Genomic DNA, 19,409 nt, shown 5'->3' with positions numbered 1-19,409 from the left:
GACTGACATGTTCTGAGTAAAAGGCAGAAGATTTATAATGCACAGCTGTTTCTGTCAGTAAATTCAGAAACTGACAGTCGATACCTGGGGGTTGGCAAGTGCCTGTTAAATGGCTTCATTACCCCTTGCAAGGCTCTTTAACAATTACCGTGTTGTGCTAATAGGTCTGGCAGGCTGGAGGGTTTTTCACTTTTAAGTTACTAGATCCCCTCCCAAGGAAGACTCACCAGGCTGCAGCAGCCAGCTGTGGTGGGAGTCTGCAGGAAGGGTCAGAACAGGGATAGGAAATCTGGGTGGGTGGACACTACGACCCAGCAGTGACCCAAATTTTCAGGTGCCCTATGTAGCCCTATATTCTGCATATACCTAAGCAGGGCCGGCTCCAGGCACAAGCATTCCAAGCAGGTGCTTGGGGCAGCAATCTGCAAGGGGCGGCAGTCCAGGTGTTTTTTCCTCCAAGCAGTGCGCAAAATTGCAACCGCGGCGAGCAGGATCAGTCCGTGCGCCTTTAGGGCGGCATGCGTGTTTCCGCGGCGGTGGTAATTCGGTGGCAGCTTCTCTGTTCAGCTGTGCGCAGTGGTGCAGCTTCTGTCTTCCAGCTGAAGACAGAAGCTGCCGCAGAATTGCCGCTGCCGTGGCACCTAAGGGCACATGAACTGAACCCGCCATCCGCAGCGGCAATTCGGTGCGCTGCTTGGGGCGGCAAAAACAGTAGAGCCGGCCCTGTGCCTAAGCACGGCCCTATCGGTAATGGTTCCTGGGGACTGTGCATGGCCAGACAGAGACCAGTTCAGCTCTTTGAACTCTCTCTCACACACACACATTCCACTGTGCTCTTCTTTCCATGGGAAGAGACACCAGGCTGAGCCCTGCCCTTTATCGGAAGAGACTAGGGAAAAGCCCTTCCCCTCGTGCAGTTGTTCTCTAACTTTTGTACTGGTGACCCCTTTCAAACAGCAAGCCTCTGAATGCGACCCATTCTTATAAATTCAAAACACTTTTTATATTTTTAACACCATTATAAATGCTGGAGGCAAAGTGGGGTTGGGGTGGAGGCTGACATCTCACAACCCCCCATGTAATAACCTCGCAACCCCCTGAGGGGTCCCGACCCCCAGTTTGAGAACCCCTAGACTAGTGAGTCGAGAGACTTTCCCCTACAGCACATCACCCCTTGGCAGGCAGAGGGAAAGATGAGGAGGATCGGGCAGAAAAAGGAGAGAGAGACACACATACGGGTGTCAATTCATTAATCCTTGGTGGGAGGGGAGCTTACAGCCCTGTTGACAGGATGCAGCTGCTGCCTCGGTTTCCCTGCTGGGGTGGGAGAAGCCATTCACAGGAGGATTTAAGGTTTACAATAAAATAAAGAAAATAAAAATTTCCCTTCTTGGAGCTGGTTTATTATTATAAAAATTTTGTATGTGTGCGCATGCACACACATACACACATTCTCTCTCAGTCTATCCTAGCACATTCCAGCATCCTCCCTTGTCCACAGAGCCTCTTCACGCTCCCGAAGCCCTCGCAGCAGGGCCTGCAAAGCAGCCCTTCTCGCCTTATAGCAGGAGTTCGAGTCCTTCCCCTAGGTTGCAGGGGTCACCCCGGTCCCTTCACTCCATGGCTGCAAGGGCCATAGCATCTCCAGAGCATCAGTCTCCGGCAGATCAGTCTAGCCCCAGCTCTTCTCTGGTTCCTGCCTAGGGCCTCTGACAGGAGGGACGCTGCAAGTTTGGCTGCTCCCCTTCCAGTTTCCAAGTCAAAAGATTCCTTCTCTGTGCCATAGACGGAGCCTGGGCGTTTATACACGTTTCCTCTCCCAGCAGGCCTTGCTGCCAACTTGTCAAACCCTGCTGCTTGTGAAGTACAAACAACTGCCATGTCCTATCTTATGGCTACTGTCCATCTGTCCGATTGTTGGGGTGCTGGCTGTCTGGTTCCGAGGGGTTCACTCAGGCCGGGGGGTAGCTGCATGTTGGCTGGAGAAGCAACATTGATGAGGATGCAGAGGCAAAGTAAGCACAGGCCCATGGATGGATTTTACGTGGCAGGCTCCAAATGTTATTAAACCTGAACACAGGGGCTGCCCTCAGCCTGGGAGGGCCACGGAGTCTCACCCCACCCAGACATGCATCTGACGAAGTGGGTCTTCACCCACGAAAGCTCATGCTCCAAAACGTCTGTTAGTCTATAAGGTGCCACAGGATTCTTTGCTGCTTTCACCCCACCCCGTGAGTCCAACTCCTAATTCAAGTGGGGCTGCTGGAATGTTAATGTGGGGTGCTCCAGGGATTTCTCAAATGGGCCAATGGGTGACAGAGGCTCCAAGGGGAGGAGCTACCTGATGTCCTTCAGCGAGCGTCTCTCTTCCTTGCTGCTGGGGCTGTCCCCCTTCGCCAGCCCCATTCAGTTCCCCACTCGCTGAGGCAGCTTGGGCCAGCCCTATTGACAGGACAAGGCCCGACTGATCCAGGTCACAGTCACTTTGCTCTGCCTGCTGGTTTCTCTGCTGCTTTGCTGCAGATCCAGCGTGCGTTCCTCCAGCAGCCTGAACTGGAAACATCGCCTCTGTTCAGAAAAGCACACAGGCCTCCTCCCGCTATTGGAAACCTGCAACAGAAACAAATAATAAATAATAAAAATAATTAATAATAAAGCCAACAAAACTATGAAAGCAGCTTCAACTAGCAGCCATAATCTGGCTCTAAGCAATTTGCCCAAAGGCCACGCAAACCTGGGGTAAAACCAGGAACTGAGCCAGCTTTGCTAAGTCACAGCCCAGGCCTTAACCACCAGGCCAGTGTCTTGTTTTGCATGTGCGCTGCAACATTTACCGAGTTAACAGAAGCAAAAGGGACCCACCACTTGTTGAATTCGGTGCTGTTGGTCCACATCCAGGTTTGGTTCGGTTCCCTCCCGAGGCCGATCCAGTGGTCAGAGGGTCCTTTATGGTTCATCAGGAAATCCTTTGTTAAAAAAGTAACAGCAAATACACATTGCACATCTCCATGTCTGGGATCTCTACAACCTACATTGGGTTCTCTGGGCTGCTACACAGGGCGCTGGGCAGGTGGTCCAGGCTGGGAATGCTACACCAAGAAATGAATCCCCAACTCAGAGGCAGCACCCGTCCTCTCCATGAGCTATGGGTTGGTCAGCCCATGCAGGGACATGGTGCTAAGACTAGTCCCGTGTATTTTGTGGAGCTGGCTGAAGATTTTCCATCACAATGTTTCTGTGATAGAAAATGTGTTTCCTGCAAAGATGAATTTTTCCTAAGTTTAATTTTGATTTCATGGAAAAGTTTCTATTTTCCATTGAGCAATGATTTTGTTTGGGGTCAGTTCGACATTAATCTGTATCCGGCTGAGTTACCGAGGTGCCTCACGGGAGTTATCGTTTATGCCTCATACCTATCGTTTATGCCTCGTTCCCCCAGACTACATCTCCTATAATGCACCATAGTTTCCCTATTGGCTGAGCCACTGCTGGGCATCATGGAAGATGTAGTCCAACACAGGATCTCAGCACACAGAAGGGGGCAGAAGGCCCCCAAACTACAACTCCCCTGGAGAAGAGGGTCAGCACATTAGCCCCACATGGTCTGACTCAATCCCCAGTGAACGGGGAGGATGGCGAGTGGGTGGAGCTCTCTGTACTCTGGCTATTCTGGGATGTGAAAAGTTGCCCTAAATTCAAGCAGCATCCAGGCCCGTGGCAGCCCCAGGGCAAACCCAGCATAAAGCCACCTTTGCCACCCCCACCCTGTGCAGCCCAGAATCTGGGTCTCACCATTTCCTGCTGGGTGTCAATCCCAGCCAGGGAGGCATTGAGTGCAGAGCACTGGCTCTGGCTGTAGGTCCAGTTCCCTTCAGCCTCTGAGAAATAGTAACACTTCCCCAGGTACCCGATCCAGCTGTCTGGGCAGGCAGTCACTAGGCAGGCAGCACAAGCTGGACACGACTCAGGTTTCTTTGCTGGAGATGAGAAAGTAACAGGGTGAGAGATCTGCCCGTCACCCTCTGTAGCCGCGGCAACAAGCCCCAGTGACACCACCCCATGGAACCCCACACCCCCTCCACACCATGGGAAGCTGAGCTTGTGACTGGGCACGTTCCCCTTTAGAACAGAGAGAGGCCAGCACCGCCCACCCACTCCCCACAGCGACGCAAGCTGTGAATTTGGGGCCACGTTTCCAGCCCTGGGCTCCTTTGCTGGGGTCCCCATTTTGGCCCCTGCAAGCACAGACGGTGACGCTGTGTGGAATATGTGGAACCCTTAGTGATGGTATTGATACCAATATTAGCAAATTGCAAAGGAGCTGGCCAGATAGGCCGTGTGAGGGAGCTGTGAAAATGTTATGATTTGCCAAGTACGATAACCTTGTTTATATGTTTTATCACTTTTGTGTTATGAGTTATAGATGTGTAGGGTATGTCTGTGCTTTGTTTCTGGGTGACACCCCCAGACAGGTTGGCATCGGCACTGCCCAGTCTGCTCAGTGGCTCATCCAGGGTCATCAGCTGTACAATGAACCCGTGGAAAGGAGACAGGGGCTACACCTGGAGTCAGCAAGACGTGTAGGGGCAGGCCGGTGGACAGAGAACTCTACAGCTTTTCCATGCCATGTGCTGTGAAGCTTGTGTTTGGGACTCAAGAAGTGCTAGACACATGGCAAAAGACTATAAAAAGCAGCTGCATCATCTCCATTTTGTTTTCAGTCCTGCTTTTTACCTCTGAAGCAACTTTTCTACAAATGAAGCTCTGAACAAAGGACTGAATGACCCATCCAAGCTGGGGATGTTCCAGAGAGACTTTCAAGCCAGCAAACTCACCAATGTGGCTAAGAACCTGATATATGGACTTTGAAGTCTTATGTATGTATCTGACTGCTTGGTCATTTAATAATTCTCTTTTTCTTTCTTCTATAATAGACCTTTAGTTTTAGATGCTAAAGGACTGGCTGGCAGCGTGGTATTTTGGGTAAGATCCAACCTAATATTGGCCTGGTAATGTGGCTGGTCTTTTGGGGTCAGAAGAACATTTTGTATCGTGAGCAGAGCTTTTAAATAACTTCTCACTGTACTGGACAAAGGTGCTGATTGGGAGCCAGAGAACTGGAATGCAATAGAGGGGGCTGGGTGACTTCTTTTTTAACTTCTTGATAACCAGTGTGGGGGATCAGAAGCACAGTTTGTGACTGGCTGGGGCGTCTAACTTCAGTGTTACCCACCAGTCTTGGGAGTATCTGCTCTCCCTTTTGCAGCCTGCCTTGACTTTGGGTATTTTCAGTGAGGGCTGCCATGTACCCTATGCCAGACAGACACAGTCATTGAGATACCTGATTGCACCTGCATATCAGGTGCACTGACATCTGAATGGCCAGGCTCTGTGCGGGGGGAGCAATACCAGGGCAATGTACTGTGGGCACAAAACTGGGCTCTCAAAAAGGCCAGGGGGTGAGGCCACTTACGACCAACCACTAAGCTCATTATAAACAACCACTAGATGGCGCTGTCACCCCCATGCACCTGCAGATGAGAGGCCAGGTACGGAATAGGAACACCTACGGTGATGCAACTAGCCAGCAGGTGGTGCTGTTCTCTCTCTGTTTGAAGATACCAGAGGAGGGGGAAAGACCCTCTGGATCCATTCACTGGGGAGGAGCAGGGGGGCTTTCAGGACCGCTTGGATGCTGGTTTCTGTGAAGCCAGCCAGCTCTGCAAGAGACTGGACTTGCGGGGGAAGCAGCTTTATTAGACAGAAATGATGAGTGTAGACCCAGGTTCACATTTTATTACTTGGGTTTGTGTTGTTACCATTTCTTTCCCTCCCACGCTCTAATTTCTAATTAAATCTTTATTCTTTCCTGAACAAACCTCCTCTTGTTTATTAGCCGTGCTCACAAGAGCTGGGTGAGATACAGGAGCGGCGGTTTATGGTAAAACTGGTAAATGGGGCACACTGTCCCTTTAGGGGCAGCAGATCTGGGATTTCTGTGAGGACCCAGTGTCAGGCCTGGAGGTCACAGGGGAGCACTGCAAAGGGATACAGGGACTGGGGTGCAGCTATTGTTATGTGCAGGGCAAAGCCAGGGCTGGCCTAGCCCAGAGGAGAGGGCTTGCGAGGCTGACAGGCCGGTGGGATCAGGGAGCCGACAGCCAGCCAGGTACAGGTACAGATCCCTCCCGCAGGAGGCAGGGGGTGACACAGTGACTCACAGCCCTGGGTAACCAGGTGTGTTTGGGTGACAGGGCAGAGTAAACCAATAGCTGGTGGGAGCTGAACACTGGGGGTCGGGGAGACCCCACAGAAATGCCATGGGCTCAGCAGAGTCTGAAGTGACTGCTGAAGCGGGGTGGGCTGTGTGGGGGGAGGGAAGAGAAGTTGGGGGGATTGTGATGTTTCCACATTGAGTGGAAGATGCAGAGACGGGGTCAGTGCGGGCTCCACACTCACCTGACACGGCGATGAGGGCGATGATGATGATGAACTGTATGAAATTGAGAGCCAGGATTGAAACTGCCCAGCGATGCGCCCTTAGTTTCAACCCAGACAGCAAACCTGTAATAGGAAAAGCCATTAATCCTTGCATTGCTGCCAGAGCAGGGAGGGCTGGGCCCTTCACTGATTAACTGCATCAGCTGGAGCTCGGGCTATTTTGCAAATAGAGAAATATACAGAGCAGGAAGTGAAAATTTTCATTCCAAATTGGGGGGAGGGGAAAGTCCTTTCAACCCAAAAAAAAAAAATCAGAAAAACTTGGTTTTCAACTGGATGTATTCAGGGTTTTCCCCTGTACCTTCAAAGTGTTCCCAGTGAAAGTGTTTATCCAAAAGGGGAGAGGTGCGGGGGGGCACACCACAACATTTTAAATAAAAACTGGATTCTTTTCCTACTTCAAACACAATCCCCCCGCCCCCCCGAACAAAAACCTGCTCATTAGAAATGAAGATTGTCATTGTTTCCATTTGAAACTCGGAAAACTTCTGAGCAAAGAGAGCTGTGGGGGAAAATCTGCCTTGTTCAAAAAAGCATTTTCCACCCAGAAGACGCTGATGGAAATTTGACCAGCCTGTCTAGCACTGATGGAGGAAGTGGGGTGACTATGCCCGGACTGAAGCAGGGCAGAGATCTGGTGCAGTACATTGAAGGCCGTGGCTGACTTGTGTCTTTTACACGGACCAGTCACTAGAGGGAGATAAAAGCCCTCATGAGTTAATGCAGGTGGGACAGGAGAAGGGTAAGAAAGATCTCAAAGAGGCAGCTGTACCTGTAAGGCAAATTTTGCTGCTCTTTCCACCCTGGGGGGGGATGGGCACATGAGTTGTTCCGTTTTCATTCATTTGAGTTTCCTGAGAGGCAAGGAGTGGCTCTGGCTTCATCTTCTCAGCATGATACGACCCATTGCACATCTGTTCTGTCTCCGAAGGAATTGCAGACTCCAAACCAGGGGACATGTTCACCTTTCTGCAGCCAGCGGTAACTACGGCCTGTTCGCACTGGGTCTGGCAATGCCGGCAAAGCCCTTCGTAAGGACAGATTCAAAGCAGCTCACTCGATTACAACTCAGATGCAGTTTGGCTACGTGGGGTGATCAGGAAAAACTCCTTTCAAATATAATTTGATGGTGAGTTTTGTCCGAATACCCTGACCAGCCAGGCTGGGTCTGAGCTGTGTTCGAATTAACTGTTTCAAAGGTATCCTTGGCACTGCTTTTATCCCCAGGGTCAACTAGGCCTTAGCAGGCACTGCCCAAAACGACTCCAGGTCGCTCAATCATCCTTGTTCTGTTTCCTGTGGGGTCTGGGTTCGAGGGTTTGCCTGTGGAGAGAATCGTCGGGTTACTCTGGCTGGCTTGTGTAGGTGTTTATCTGCCCAGCCACAGCCCTGCACAACAGGGTCAGTTAGAGCTGGCAGTGCTAGGACTGCCCTGGTTTCTCTACAGCAATTGTCACTGAAAGGATCCCAAAGCACCTGGATGCAGGTACTGGACTGGGGTCCGTTCCATGCAGAGAGAGTGGGGCCAGATCCCGGGCTAGTGTGAATTGGGGCAGCTCCACTGAAATCACAGACCCCAGATCCCCAGCTGGCGAAATGAGCCATCGCTCTACCGCAGTCAATGGGGCCAGATCCCCAGCTCTGATTGGTTATGTCTGTGTATACAGTTGTTACAGCCACACCTGTATTGGCGGGAATGATCACTGCCCCTTATGCAAATAGTTTACAAGAAGTCATTATGGTTTAATTGGAGAGCCTGGAATTTTCCATGTGGGGGAGCAGTTCCTGCTTTCTGCCCTTGGGGAAGCCCCATGAAGTCCCTGCACCCCTGGCAGGACAGAGACGGGGAGAGCAGCAGGCACAGATCCCAGCTGAGCCCTGTGACAGCAGCAGAGCTGCCAGCTGAGCAGATCTGAAGGGAGCGACTCCAACAGCAGCCAGCACCTGCTGCTTCAGCGGGAGGGGCAGGACACCCCTGTACTGGACAGTGATGGAATAACTTGCTCCAGGAACAGATTCCTCATTCACCCCCCTTGGATAGAAGCTGGGGCTTGTGCCTTGCCACAGGAGGGTTTAGAGTCCTTCCCACTCCAGGTTACTGTGTAATATTGATGTTTATAACTCTGGATGGTCCCATTATCCCTATAAATGCCAAGAACTTGGCAGGAGTCAGAAAGGAAGATTGACCAAGGAGATCTTATGGCAGCAAGTTCCACAGGCCAGCTGCACCTTGTGTGAAAATGTATTTCAAAAGATTTGAATTTGCCGCCTTTTCAAGTCAGGGGTGTGGTCAATGGGTGGTTCTGATAGGGCCTTTGGGAGACTTGCTACAAAATGACATCAGCCTGCTAGTGGAAATGACAGGGCATTGCAATCAGACAATAAACAGCAACAGTCAATCAATACAAGGCAGCTAAACAAACAGCCCCCTCCTCTAACAGCTCCTCTCCGGTATTAGCAGAGCCGTGGGGTAATGGGGAAGGGGGGGTAACGGCTACCTCAGCCAGCTGGGAATTGCCCGATAGTCTCATTGTGTTTCATAAAATGCGACTATGGCAGGAATGCGGGAGACAGAAAATGCAGCAGTTTCCCTGGTAAGAGTCTCCTGTGCTCATACAGAGATTCGGATTCTCCCCTGCCTGGCACCTTGTAACATCTCGGCCACCTGCCCAGTGAGGTGTCAAAAGCCACCGGATTAGAATCACCTCTCACTGGTATCCACTGGCCTCATCACCAACCCATTGGTAACTACACCTGGCCTGGGATGTTGCCAGCGAATCAGTAGGGGTCTGTCTACACTGCATTGTAAATCCAGTTCTGTGGGACCCGGGTTTGTGGACACTTGTGTCTGAACCCATGCATGAGCGTTTACACTGCACAGCAAACCTGGGTTTACAATTGCTGCCCTGGGTCTCTCAGCCTTGCTAATGGTCGATACCGCACCGTGCCGATCTTCTGACCGGTTTGGAGCTTACGCTGCATCCACATGGCAAAATGACAGGGCTCGGACCGGAGTCACACCAAGACGCAGGCTCAGACTCGCCCCAGCAGGATGCTAGGACCTGACATGACCTGAGTCAGACTGATCTGTGTGTGGACAAAAAGGGGTTTGGTCTCAAACCTGAGTCTGAGCTGGGCTCACTGTGCTTTGATTTTAGTCTCTGCCACTGCAGAGCTTCTGTCTAGAGCTGACCCCGACCCCTTGTGTGTCACTTCCCCATGCACAATGAAAGGAGCAGCCCACCCCTCCTCACAGCTCCCATCTGCCCCCGGGGGCATTTGTCCCTGGCTGCTCCCAGGATCCAGGCTATACAGGAGGGCTGGCAGATTGCATGATATATGATATCCATACAGACTAACATAGCAAACAGACATACACACACCCGCCACTCATGCACAAACACACACACACAAGCTGGGGCAGCAATTTAATCATAGGTGTGACTCCCTGGGTGCTCAGAGCTGGAGTGTGGAAGGTGAGGAGTTCTGTGCCGCTAACAGCTTCTGCCCTTGGGGCAGGGAGTGTGTTTATAAAAAGCTGCAGAGTGACTGAGATAACAAAAGTCTTGTCATTAAATTAAATTAAGGTTAGATGATCCTGAAAGCATTGCCAGGCGCTCCAGTTAAAAGGTAGGAAACAAAGGGCAGGAATAATGGTCCATTTTTCAGACTGAAGAGGAGTAAATAGAGGTGTCCCCAGAGGGGCTTGTACTGGGACCAGTGCTGTGCAATATTCATCAATCATCTGGAAAAAGAGGTAAGCAGTGAGGTGCCAACGTTTGAAGCTGATACAAACAGAGAGGGGACACAATAGCCATTTTCAAGTACATAAAAGGTTGTTACAAGGAGGAGGGAGAAAAATGGTTCTTAACCTCTGAGGACAGGACAAGAAACAATGGGCTTAAATTGCAGCAAGGGAGGTTTAGTTTGGATATTAGGAAAAACTTCCCGTCAGGGTGATTAAGCACCAGAATAAATTGCCTAGGAAGGCTGTGGGATCTCCCTCATTGGAGGTTTTTAAGAGCAGGTCAGACAAACCCCTGTGAGAGATGGTCTAGATGGTGCTGGTCCTGCCATGAGTGCAGGGGACTGGACTTGATGACCTCTTGAGGTCCCTTCCAGTTCTATTATTCTATGATTATACTCAAGATAGTTAAATCCCAGGTGGACTGCAAAGAGCTGCAAAAGGATCTCTCAAAACTAGGTGACTGGGCAACAAAATGGCAGATGAAATTCAATGTTAAATGCAAAGTAATGCAAAATCAGTTGAGGCTGGTCCTGCCCATGAGCAGGGAGTTGGACAGAATGGCCTCCTGAGGTCTCTCCCAACCCTAATCTTCTATGATTCTATGACATGACAAAATAGAAACCCAACTATACATACAAAATAATGGGGTCTAAATTAGCTGTTACCCATCAAGAAAGAGACCTTGGAATCGTTTACTGGACTCTGGAAGCGCTGTCCTTCCAGATTACTGCAAATGATCCATCTCACTGTGCCTATATCATCCCAAACTCATTCTCCAGCTTCAGAAGACTTAAAAATTCTCTCCAGTCATCAATGGGACAGACGCAACTGGATAATGCCGCTGTCCTGAACGTGCATCAAGACCATCCCAGGGAACTAGATGTAGGTAAGATTGCTGGCTGTAGTTTGATCCAGAAAGCTACAGTGAGACATAATCTCTTTAAACTGGGACATTAGTGAACACAGGCTTGCAAGTGACTGCAATGATTTTAATACACTGTAATTCATGAGAATGTAATTAGGTAGTTCATAACAACTGACTTGTTATTAAAATAGTAAAGATGCCAACGATTGACACATTCAGTAACTAGAATATGACAGAAATGTATACCTATGCTGAAAATAGCCTCCCCCAAACTAGCAGAATGCTCCCCCCCCATAACACACACACACCTCTTCAAAAGCACCCGCCAGCAAAAAGAAAATTCAGTGCCTCTGACTTTAATAATCGGTAACTGGAGTCCAGCCAATGCAACTGACAACCACTCTCCAGTGTCTTTGTGTATCTGCTCTGGCAGGGAGAGAAGCAGCAGCTGCTGTTCCCCAGGGTGTTTGTAGGAGGGTCCCTAGCTGCAGGGACAGACAGCTCAACAGAGCAGGATCTCAGAAAGGGTGAACCCAGGAGCTCCGGGCCTCAGGGGGCCCCAGCAAAGGCATCAAACGGAGCCGGCACCAGGGTCTGACCCCAGGGCAAACCCCGCGAGCTCTGCAGTGGGGGGCAGAGATCAGACCTCACCTGGATTTGCAGGGCAGACACATCCCAGGCTGGTCACTATGGGTTGCCCAGGGGCATTGCATCTCCCCCACGCTCACCCTGCCCCATAGGAGCCCCCCACAACCAGCCCCTCACAGACCCGCGGGGCAATGAGCTGGGAGCTAAACTGGATTGTTGAGGAGAAAGCCGGGGTGAGACAGAATGGAGGCAGCCCAACCCCTCCCCCAGGAGAGCTCCCCATGCAGATATCTCCCCCGTTTCCCCCCAGCCCTGCACTTGCAGCTCTCTGCTCACCTGAGCAGCAGCCAGCCAGCTCCCCGCAGGAGGACCAACAGCGGCAAAAGGTTAATTCCGATCAGGGAGAGTTGGCTGGGCTGTGAGACTGAATATACAGTCCTGTGTCAGTCCCTCGCTGGAGCAGGCGGGTTATTCACTGGCCCCACAGCTCCTCCCTCCTCTGAGCAGCCAGTTGTATAATGTTGCGGGAGATTGAAAACAGAAAACGTTTTAAACTGATTCAAATCAAATCGCTCCCTGCCACGTCCTTCAGAAACACGCCCCGTGGCAGGGAGCCGACTTCCCCCAGGGAGCGGAGCCAAGCGCTCTGTGGTCCAGTGAGCACTGCAGGGTAACTGAGGCAGGCAGGTCAGGCTGGGCTAAAGGACGCTGGTGACTGAATCTAGTCTCCCAGTGCAACACAGTTCAGGGGCAGATTTTCTCTCGGGCTGAAACCTGCAGCCACCCTGGACTTGGGGCCTGTCTGCACTACAAGGGCCTGCAGCCCTAACCATCCTGGTCAGCTTCCCAGTGTGCATGGGGCCCGGGCCGTCCTTAGGCATAGGCAACCTAGGCAGCTGCGTAGGGCACCTGAAAATTTGGGGCACCACTGGGTCTTAGTGTCCACCCTCTTGTTCTCCTATCCCTGTTCTGACCCTTCCTGCAGGCTCCCACAGATGGCTGCTCTAGCCTGGTGAGTCTTCCTTGGGAGGGAATCTAGTAGTTAAAAGTGAAAAAACCTCCAGCCTGCCAGACCTATTAGCACAACACTGAAACTGTTAAAGAGACATTCAAGGGGTAATAAAGCCATTTAACAGGCATTTGCCAACCCCAAGGTATATACTGACAGGTTTCAGAGTGGTAGTCCTGTTAGTCTGTATCAGCAAAAACAAGGACGAGTCCTTGTGTCACCTCAAAGACTAACAAATTATTTGGGCCTAAGCTTTTGTGGACTAGAACCCATTTCATCAGATGTCCACGAAAGCTTATGCCCAAATAAATTTTTATACTGTCAGTTTCTGACTTTACTGACAAAAACAGTTGTGCATTAATGTAATATTTACACAGAACATGTCAGTCTACAGGACCTTAGTTTAAAATTTGCTTTAAAAATATTTCATTAGTGAGCTGGTGAAGATTATAAAATCCCATTTCTAAAAAATGCTTGCATAGAGTTTTAGATGCACAATCATCTTTAGCCTTAAATGTGTGGATCTTCACACATAGTTTTTTAAATAAATCCTTCAAAAGACCTCCCTTATCTAAAATACACATTTTAATTACTATAGTTAAAAAAAAAGTGCTTCCAAGTCTTCCTGTCCTTTCTGTCCATCCCTTCACCACCTCTCCCCTCACTCCCCACTGAAGAGAGCCCTTAAAGGGACAACAGTCCTTCCCTTCCAGATAGTGGGACAAAGAGTTCCCTTTCTTTACTTCTGACTATTCGACAAACTAGTTTTAAAAGAACCCTCCAGCAAAATCAGTACCTTAGTAAGACAAAATCCTTGTTATACCTAAAATCTTTGGAAACATTTTTCAAGCTGGTGAAATTTCATAACCATGTCTCTTGTTATGGAGATCACACAAAGTAAATTACTGTTCCCTTTTTCTAAAAGCAATGAACATTGTTATGAACACACTAAACCTCTCTGATTAATTTAAAAGAATGTCTTTGTTTCAGTGAGTTAAATATGTAGTAATCTGGAATGCTGGCTTAAGATTTGAGTACATTTAAAATATAAATTCAACTTAGAAATACTGATGAAGAAAATGTAAAACAGAGAAGAACTGCATCATGTATTCCATTATATGTAATGTTGTATTCAGCAGGACAGCTGACTCACCCTTACTATGAAGTTTTTGCAAATAAATCTCTGACAAAGTTCAGGGCATATCAAAAAACCTGTGACTGACATTTTTTATTCCCAAATTTTAGTGCTTTTAATTAGGTACTTTCTTCATTGTCCATTCTGCATGAGGGAGAGGGCATGGAAGTCTCTGCGGGGAACTGTGACTCTCCGCCACCATGAGACAGGTCGGGCATCTCATTATCCTTTGCTGTCAAGTCCCTCCTCCCCCTCCCCCACCAGGCTGTGAGCTTGGGCTGCCATCCGGCATAGGGGCACCAGTTTAATAATACTGCATAGGGCCCCATAAATCCTAAGGACAGCCCTGCATGGGGCTGTACTGGGATAAAGGGGCTCAGGTTGGTACTGAGATCCCCAGGCAGAGAGGGAATATGCTGTAGAGGTGCAGGGAATCTTTATACAGAGGCAGATCACTGGGCCCTGGAACAGAGCAGATGGAGGCCTCTCCAACCCCCCTCTGGTGCCCCTGCCAGGGAGCAGGGCAAGGCAGGGGGGCTTCCCCCCCCTGCACCTGGCACTCCTGCCAGGGAGTGGGGGCTGCTGCACCCCAACTCTGCTCCCTGGCAGGAGCACCAGGCAGAGCAGCTCAGGGCATATTTCTGGGGGGCCCCCAATTGGCCAGAGCCCTGTTGGCCCAGTTGCTAATCCACCATTAGCAGTATAACCCGTTGTCCACACCAAGGGCTGCACCAGTGTAATTACTGTGCTAAAAAATATTTCCCAGCCCCAGCCAAGGTATTTAGAGCGGGATAACTCTTCTAGTGCAGAGTAGCTCTCCAGTCACAGCGACTCCCTCCCTGTGGGGGACAGGGGTCGGGGAGAGGAGGGGCAGTTCAAGTGATTTTAAATGTAAGGCACCTTTACACTCCCTGAGTGAAATCCATGGAAGTCCGTAAGAGTGACTTCCGTGAAGTGGGATTTCACACCCCCCACCCTGTCTTGTGATGAGCCTGGAACTGGGACATCAGGGGTGTCCAGGGGGAGGAGGTGAGCGAGGTTGTATGATTTAAAAGGAACATATGGACCAAAAGGATTAACATATCCCAGGCACTGCCCAGCTCTGGACAGTTTCAAACAAGGTCTGAGGTTTGGTACATAGAGACTTCAGGCTGCTCAGCCCCATGGCAACCCCCACTCCAAACCCTCCTCCTAACCGTTTATTAAAGACAAAGAAGGAAAAACCATCCCAGCCTTTGAAATGTAAAATATCAACTCTAGTAAGTCTTTGTGGTAACAACTCCACTTCCCTTTCCCTGGAGAGAGTTTTAATAAGGGAGCCCATCCCCCTGGTCTGACAGCCCCTTGGATGGTAACACAGACGGCGATAACTGTCCTTTTGGGGAAGAGAGAAATTAGTTGAGATGGGCTGGAGCTGCTCTTGTTGCTGTTAAAGTCGGATCCCATTTCATCCCTGGTGGTGTTTGGCATTCACCGACATTATCCGGGTCCCTCTCTCTGGCCTGGTCTGGTCAAGGCAGGACGTCTCAGAAGTAGGGCACAGAAGGTCGGGGGTCCCAGGAGACGATGGGGCAGTCAGGGCAGTTGCCACGGTGACGGTCACTCCAGGAGCCAATTTTTCTTCTCAAAGTCACTTTCATTAAGGCCCTCACAGGGGCGTGGTGGGCGGAGTGGGTTTTTGGTCACCAGTTAGGCCTAGTTTCCAACACACCAACGTTGGGTCACACTTTGTGTGGCCCAGGCATGATTTTAACCCAGTCCTTGAATTGTATCTGCAGATCTTTTTCTTTGGACTAATTCAGTCTGTCTCCCTTGTACCTTTCCCCGTCCATATGTAACCCAGGCCAGCTTGGGGTGGCGCTCTGCCCCCTCCAGTGGCAGCTAGACCAGCTAGCGATTGATGAGCCTGCGACAGTGTTAGCCAAGAGAGATGCATCTTTTAGCTCATGGAGTAGAGGCTCATGCATTCAGCTCTAGAAGTCCCAGGTTTGTTCCCATGGTGGGGGATGATGGTGCTGGGGGTCTGTCGGCATTGCAAATGGTGCACTGGCTGGCTGACGCTATGGTGGGACAGTGTGCCATACCAAGCAGGTGTGTGTGTGTTACAAATCTATCATTCTAGGTGATTGAGACATCATATGAACTAACACTCCTTGTTCAAGGATGAACTCTCACTTAGGATAAAACCCACAGGGGAAATTATCATCAGAGAGACCGCGATGTGTAAAGAGCCAGCCAGCGCTGAATGCAGCCAGAACGCCTACACAGCGACACCAGGGGTTGTGTTATAAACTGCTTCGCAGCACAGTTTCCAAGCCAGTGCTTGATTGGTAGTGAAAGAGGTGCCAGGACTCTTTTTTTGGCTTTTGTTTTGTTTTTAACTTTCATAACAGATGCAGCAAGCCCAGAGGTGCTGGGGCTATGAACTGCCAAGTCGAGAGGTGCTGGGGGTCAGCCCTGGCACAAATTAAGCGCTGTTCCTAGCCCTGGACCAGGGGCTGGAAAAAGGTGTGGGGTACCAAACTGTGACAGGCCAGCAACACTAACAGCCAGATGTCAGTATTTGCAGTTTGTCACCTTATATGTGCCACCTCTGAGCTGGCAACAGACAGCTCCAACCAACACAACACAAGAAAAACCTTTCCTCCTCCCATGGGTCTCTCTACCCCCCCGCCCCCACATCCCGACTTCCACAGCTGATGCAGAGGATTGGTTGCTGCCCTCCCGTGTGATAGTTAAATAGACACAGTAAATACAACAAACCCTCCCAAGGTCTCAGCAAGGTTTGGGAACAACAGACTTTGCAGCTTGGATGCGTCAGTAACAACTCCTTAGAGACAGCTGGGCTGATACCGGCAGCGAAAGCAGGGTGAAAACCGCTCAGGATCGCACGTTACTGATTCAGGTGCTGTCTGCGAATGTATCACCCTTTTAGCCTGATTCGCCAATGTGCTCAGGGCACACAGATTGACTAGAACTGAGCCAACTCCAAATCAATGGATTGGCTTAAAAAAGCAAGAGATTTAAAGCGAGGATGAAGTCTGGGTTCTGTTTCTTTGCCATCTGGTGTAGTTGGTGGTCAGCGGAGGGCGTGTTCTCAGTGTGTGCTGTCCCAGCTTCACGCGGGCACGCAGCAGACATCGATCGAACGGCTCAAAAAGACACAGACTCGGTTCCAAAACGAAGGCTCCCAGCTGGGTTTACTGCCAACGAAGCCCCATCATAGCACCCGGCTGACTTTATGGAGATACTGAGACATGGATGCCCATGACAATGGACTCGGCTCAATGAATGGCGGGATTTTACATTTCCTCCTTGGCCGGACGAAGACACCCTCTTCTGAAACCCTTCTTTATACCTGAATACAAACAAGTTACGTATTGCCCCACTTACATGGCTAGTTACCACTCTCTGACATGGTCAGTTACTACCTTCACCTTGTGGCACCTTGGAGACTAACAAATTTATTTGGGCATAAAGCTTATGCCCAAATAAATTTGTTAGTCTCCAAGGTGCCACAAGGACTCCTTATTGTTTTTACCTTCACCTTGTACATGTTGGTTTGCTCAAGAGATCTGTATCCAGCACGCTGACCTTATCTTTCTGAGCGAGGTCAGTGTGTTCCCATGTCACCTGCTGGGAGTGTGTTTCCACCATGACCTTGTATTGGGGTGTTCTGGCATGACACTTCTGAATGTGTTTACATGAATACTTAGTACCTAGAAATGCTTGTGTTTGTGCAACACCAGTCCTGTTCTGGCCAGGCTCTGTGAGCTTGCAAGCAGGCATGTTTTCTAGCAAGGCCTGACTTCTGCTCACAGCCTGGTTTTTGCTAACTTTGCTTTATGTCACCTGTGAGCGTGCGACGCTGCAGACATGTGTTGTCAGATGCTGGGTTATGATTTCTGCTAATGACTGAGTGAAGGTAGGGCCTGGCACAGTCTCTTTGTATAATGATGTGCTACAAATGGGGCAAGGAGCACCTAGAGCAAAACATGGGTACCTCCCTTGATGCTACAGGTGTTGAAACTGACTAAACCAGAGAGGAGAGATTTAAATTACCCAATTTAATCATGGGTTCAATCAGCACATGGGGAACCTGCATTTACATCAACTTGACTCCTGTTGTCCTTTTAAATTCTATTCCCTGAGAAAGGTTGGGTCCACTGCTTACTTTGTGCCAGGGCTGAGCCCTGGCTCCTTCAGGCTCGGCAGTTCATAGCCCCAGCACCTCTGAGCTTGCCAGGTCCTTTATGAATGTAAAAAAAATGGCTTGAGCCCCGGCACCTCTACTGGTTGGTTCTCATTGACCGGCATGGCCATTACAATGTCTGTGTGGTTATTTCCAGCTAGGGTGACCAGATGTCCCGATTTTATAGGGACAATCCCGATTTTTGGGTCTTTTTCTTATATAGGCCCCTATTACCCCTACCCTCGTCCTGATTTTTCACATTTGCTGTCTGGTCACCCTATTTCCAGCTCAATGCAGCCTTAATTGCACTCGATTGGATAAGAGTCATTGGAGCAGAGGGATTAGAATGTAGGTCTCCGATCTCACACGTGAGTGCCCTACCACCAGGCTACAGACACATTCTCACGGTCTCTTACTCTCTGCTTCCTCCTCCCATGTGACTCTTTAAGTAATTATACAGCGTGGAACAATTGCAATAGAAGAGACTGAGGGTATGTCTACACTGCAATTAAACCCTTGGGTCTGGTCCAGGTCAGCTGACTTGGGCTTGGGCTGCAAACCTGTGGTGTAGAGGTTTAGGCTTGGACTGGACCCTGGGCTCAAGAACCAGTTTTGAGCCCCATGAGCCTGGCCAGGCACAGCTCTGCCTCACGTCTTTTATTCCCGTGTAGACGTACCCCACGGGAGCCCTACAGAAGAATATTCCATAGCTTGAGTAGCCACCTGAAGGGTAGGAGAGCCCTGTTCCAATCCTTTCTCCCCACTGGGTGGGACTGGATCTAGATCTCCCACATCCCAGGCAAGTGACTTGCCCATGCTGAAAGTTCTGCCTCCTCCTCTGGGCTTTGTGGAGCACGGCAGGCGTCTAACTCATTCTCACACCACTTTGGAACCCAAGGGAGCAGATTTCAGAGGGGGGGTTAAGACACGAGCTGCCATACTGGGTCAGACCTGGCCATAGACATCACTCAGCCGCCCAGATGTAGCTGCCTAAGTGCGTGAGGGGCAGGGCTTAGGACACACCCCTGTGGTCAGCATTGCCCATAGGCTGGTCTACGTAGCTACCCACCTAACACACTGGCTTTTGTTGATCCCATTCCTAGGTGCCCATCTCTCCCCGTGTATCGTACAGGGAGCTGAGGCAGCTAACTCAGGATTGGTGGATGGCCAGGTTGTTCCTGTGTTTTTCTAGGCACCTAAAAGTTAGGCGTTGGGATGCTTGGTGTCACATCGCCTATGTGTCTGTGCAGCTCTGGGCCTGAGGGCTTTTCTCCAAACAGGGGGTGCATTTTGTACCGGCCCCTCTCTGGTTTCTGCAGCGTTGCAGTGAGGCTGACTGGGGATCCTGGGACTGCTTTAATCAAACTGAGA

General features: G+C 50.2%; 1 protein-coding gene across 1 annotated transcript; it reads right to left on the bottom strand.

Annotated features, from left to right (window-relative positions):
• Positions 1–978: 978 nt before the first annotated feature.
• On the bottom strand, positions 979–12,240 carry LOC127032724 (C-type lectin domain family 2 member D-like). Its single transcript, XM_050920169.1, has 6 exons — positions 12,039–12,240; positions 7,274–7,824; positions 6,460–6,564; positions 3,793–3,977; positions 2,863–2,966; positions 979–2,610 (listed from the first exon to the last, which is right to left on the bottom strand). Exons 2-6 carry the CDS (start codon positions 7,458–7,460, stop codon positions 2,481–2,483), a joined length of 711 nt encoding a protein of 236 aa, XP_050776126.1. The 5' UTR covers positions 7,461–7,824; positions 12,039–12,240; the 3' UTR covers positions 979–2,480.
• Between the last annotated feature and the right edge of the window lie 7,169 nt (positions 12,241–19,409).

This window comes from Gopherus flavomarginatus, chromosome 12 (genome assembly GCF_025201925.1).
Source record: "Gopherus flavomarginatus isolate rGopFla2 chromosome 12, rGopFla2.mat.asm, whole genome shotgun sequence".
NCBI classification, from domain to species: domain Eukaryota; kingdom Metazoa; phylum Chordata; order Testudines; family Testudinidae; genus Gopherus; species Gopherus flavomarginatus.
Note: the sequence above shows the minus strand (reverse complement) of the source record. Positions and strands in the feature narration are given on the sequence as shown.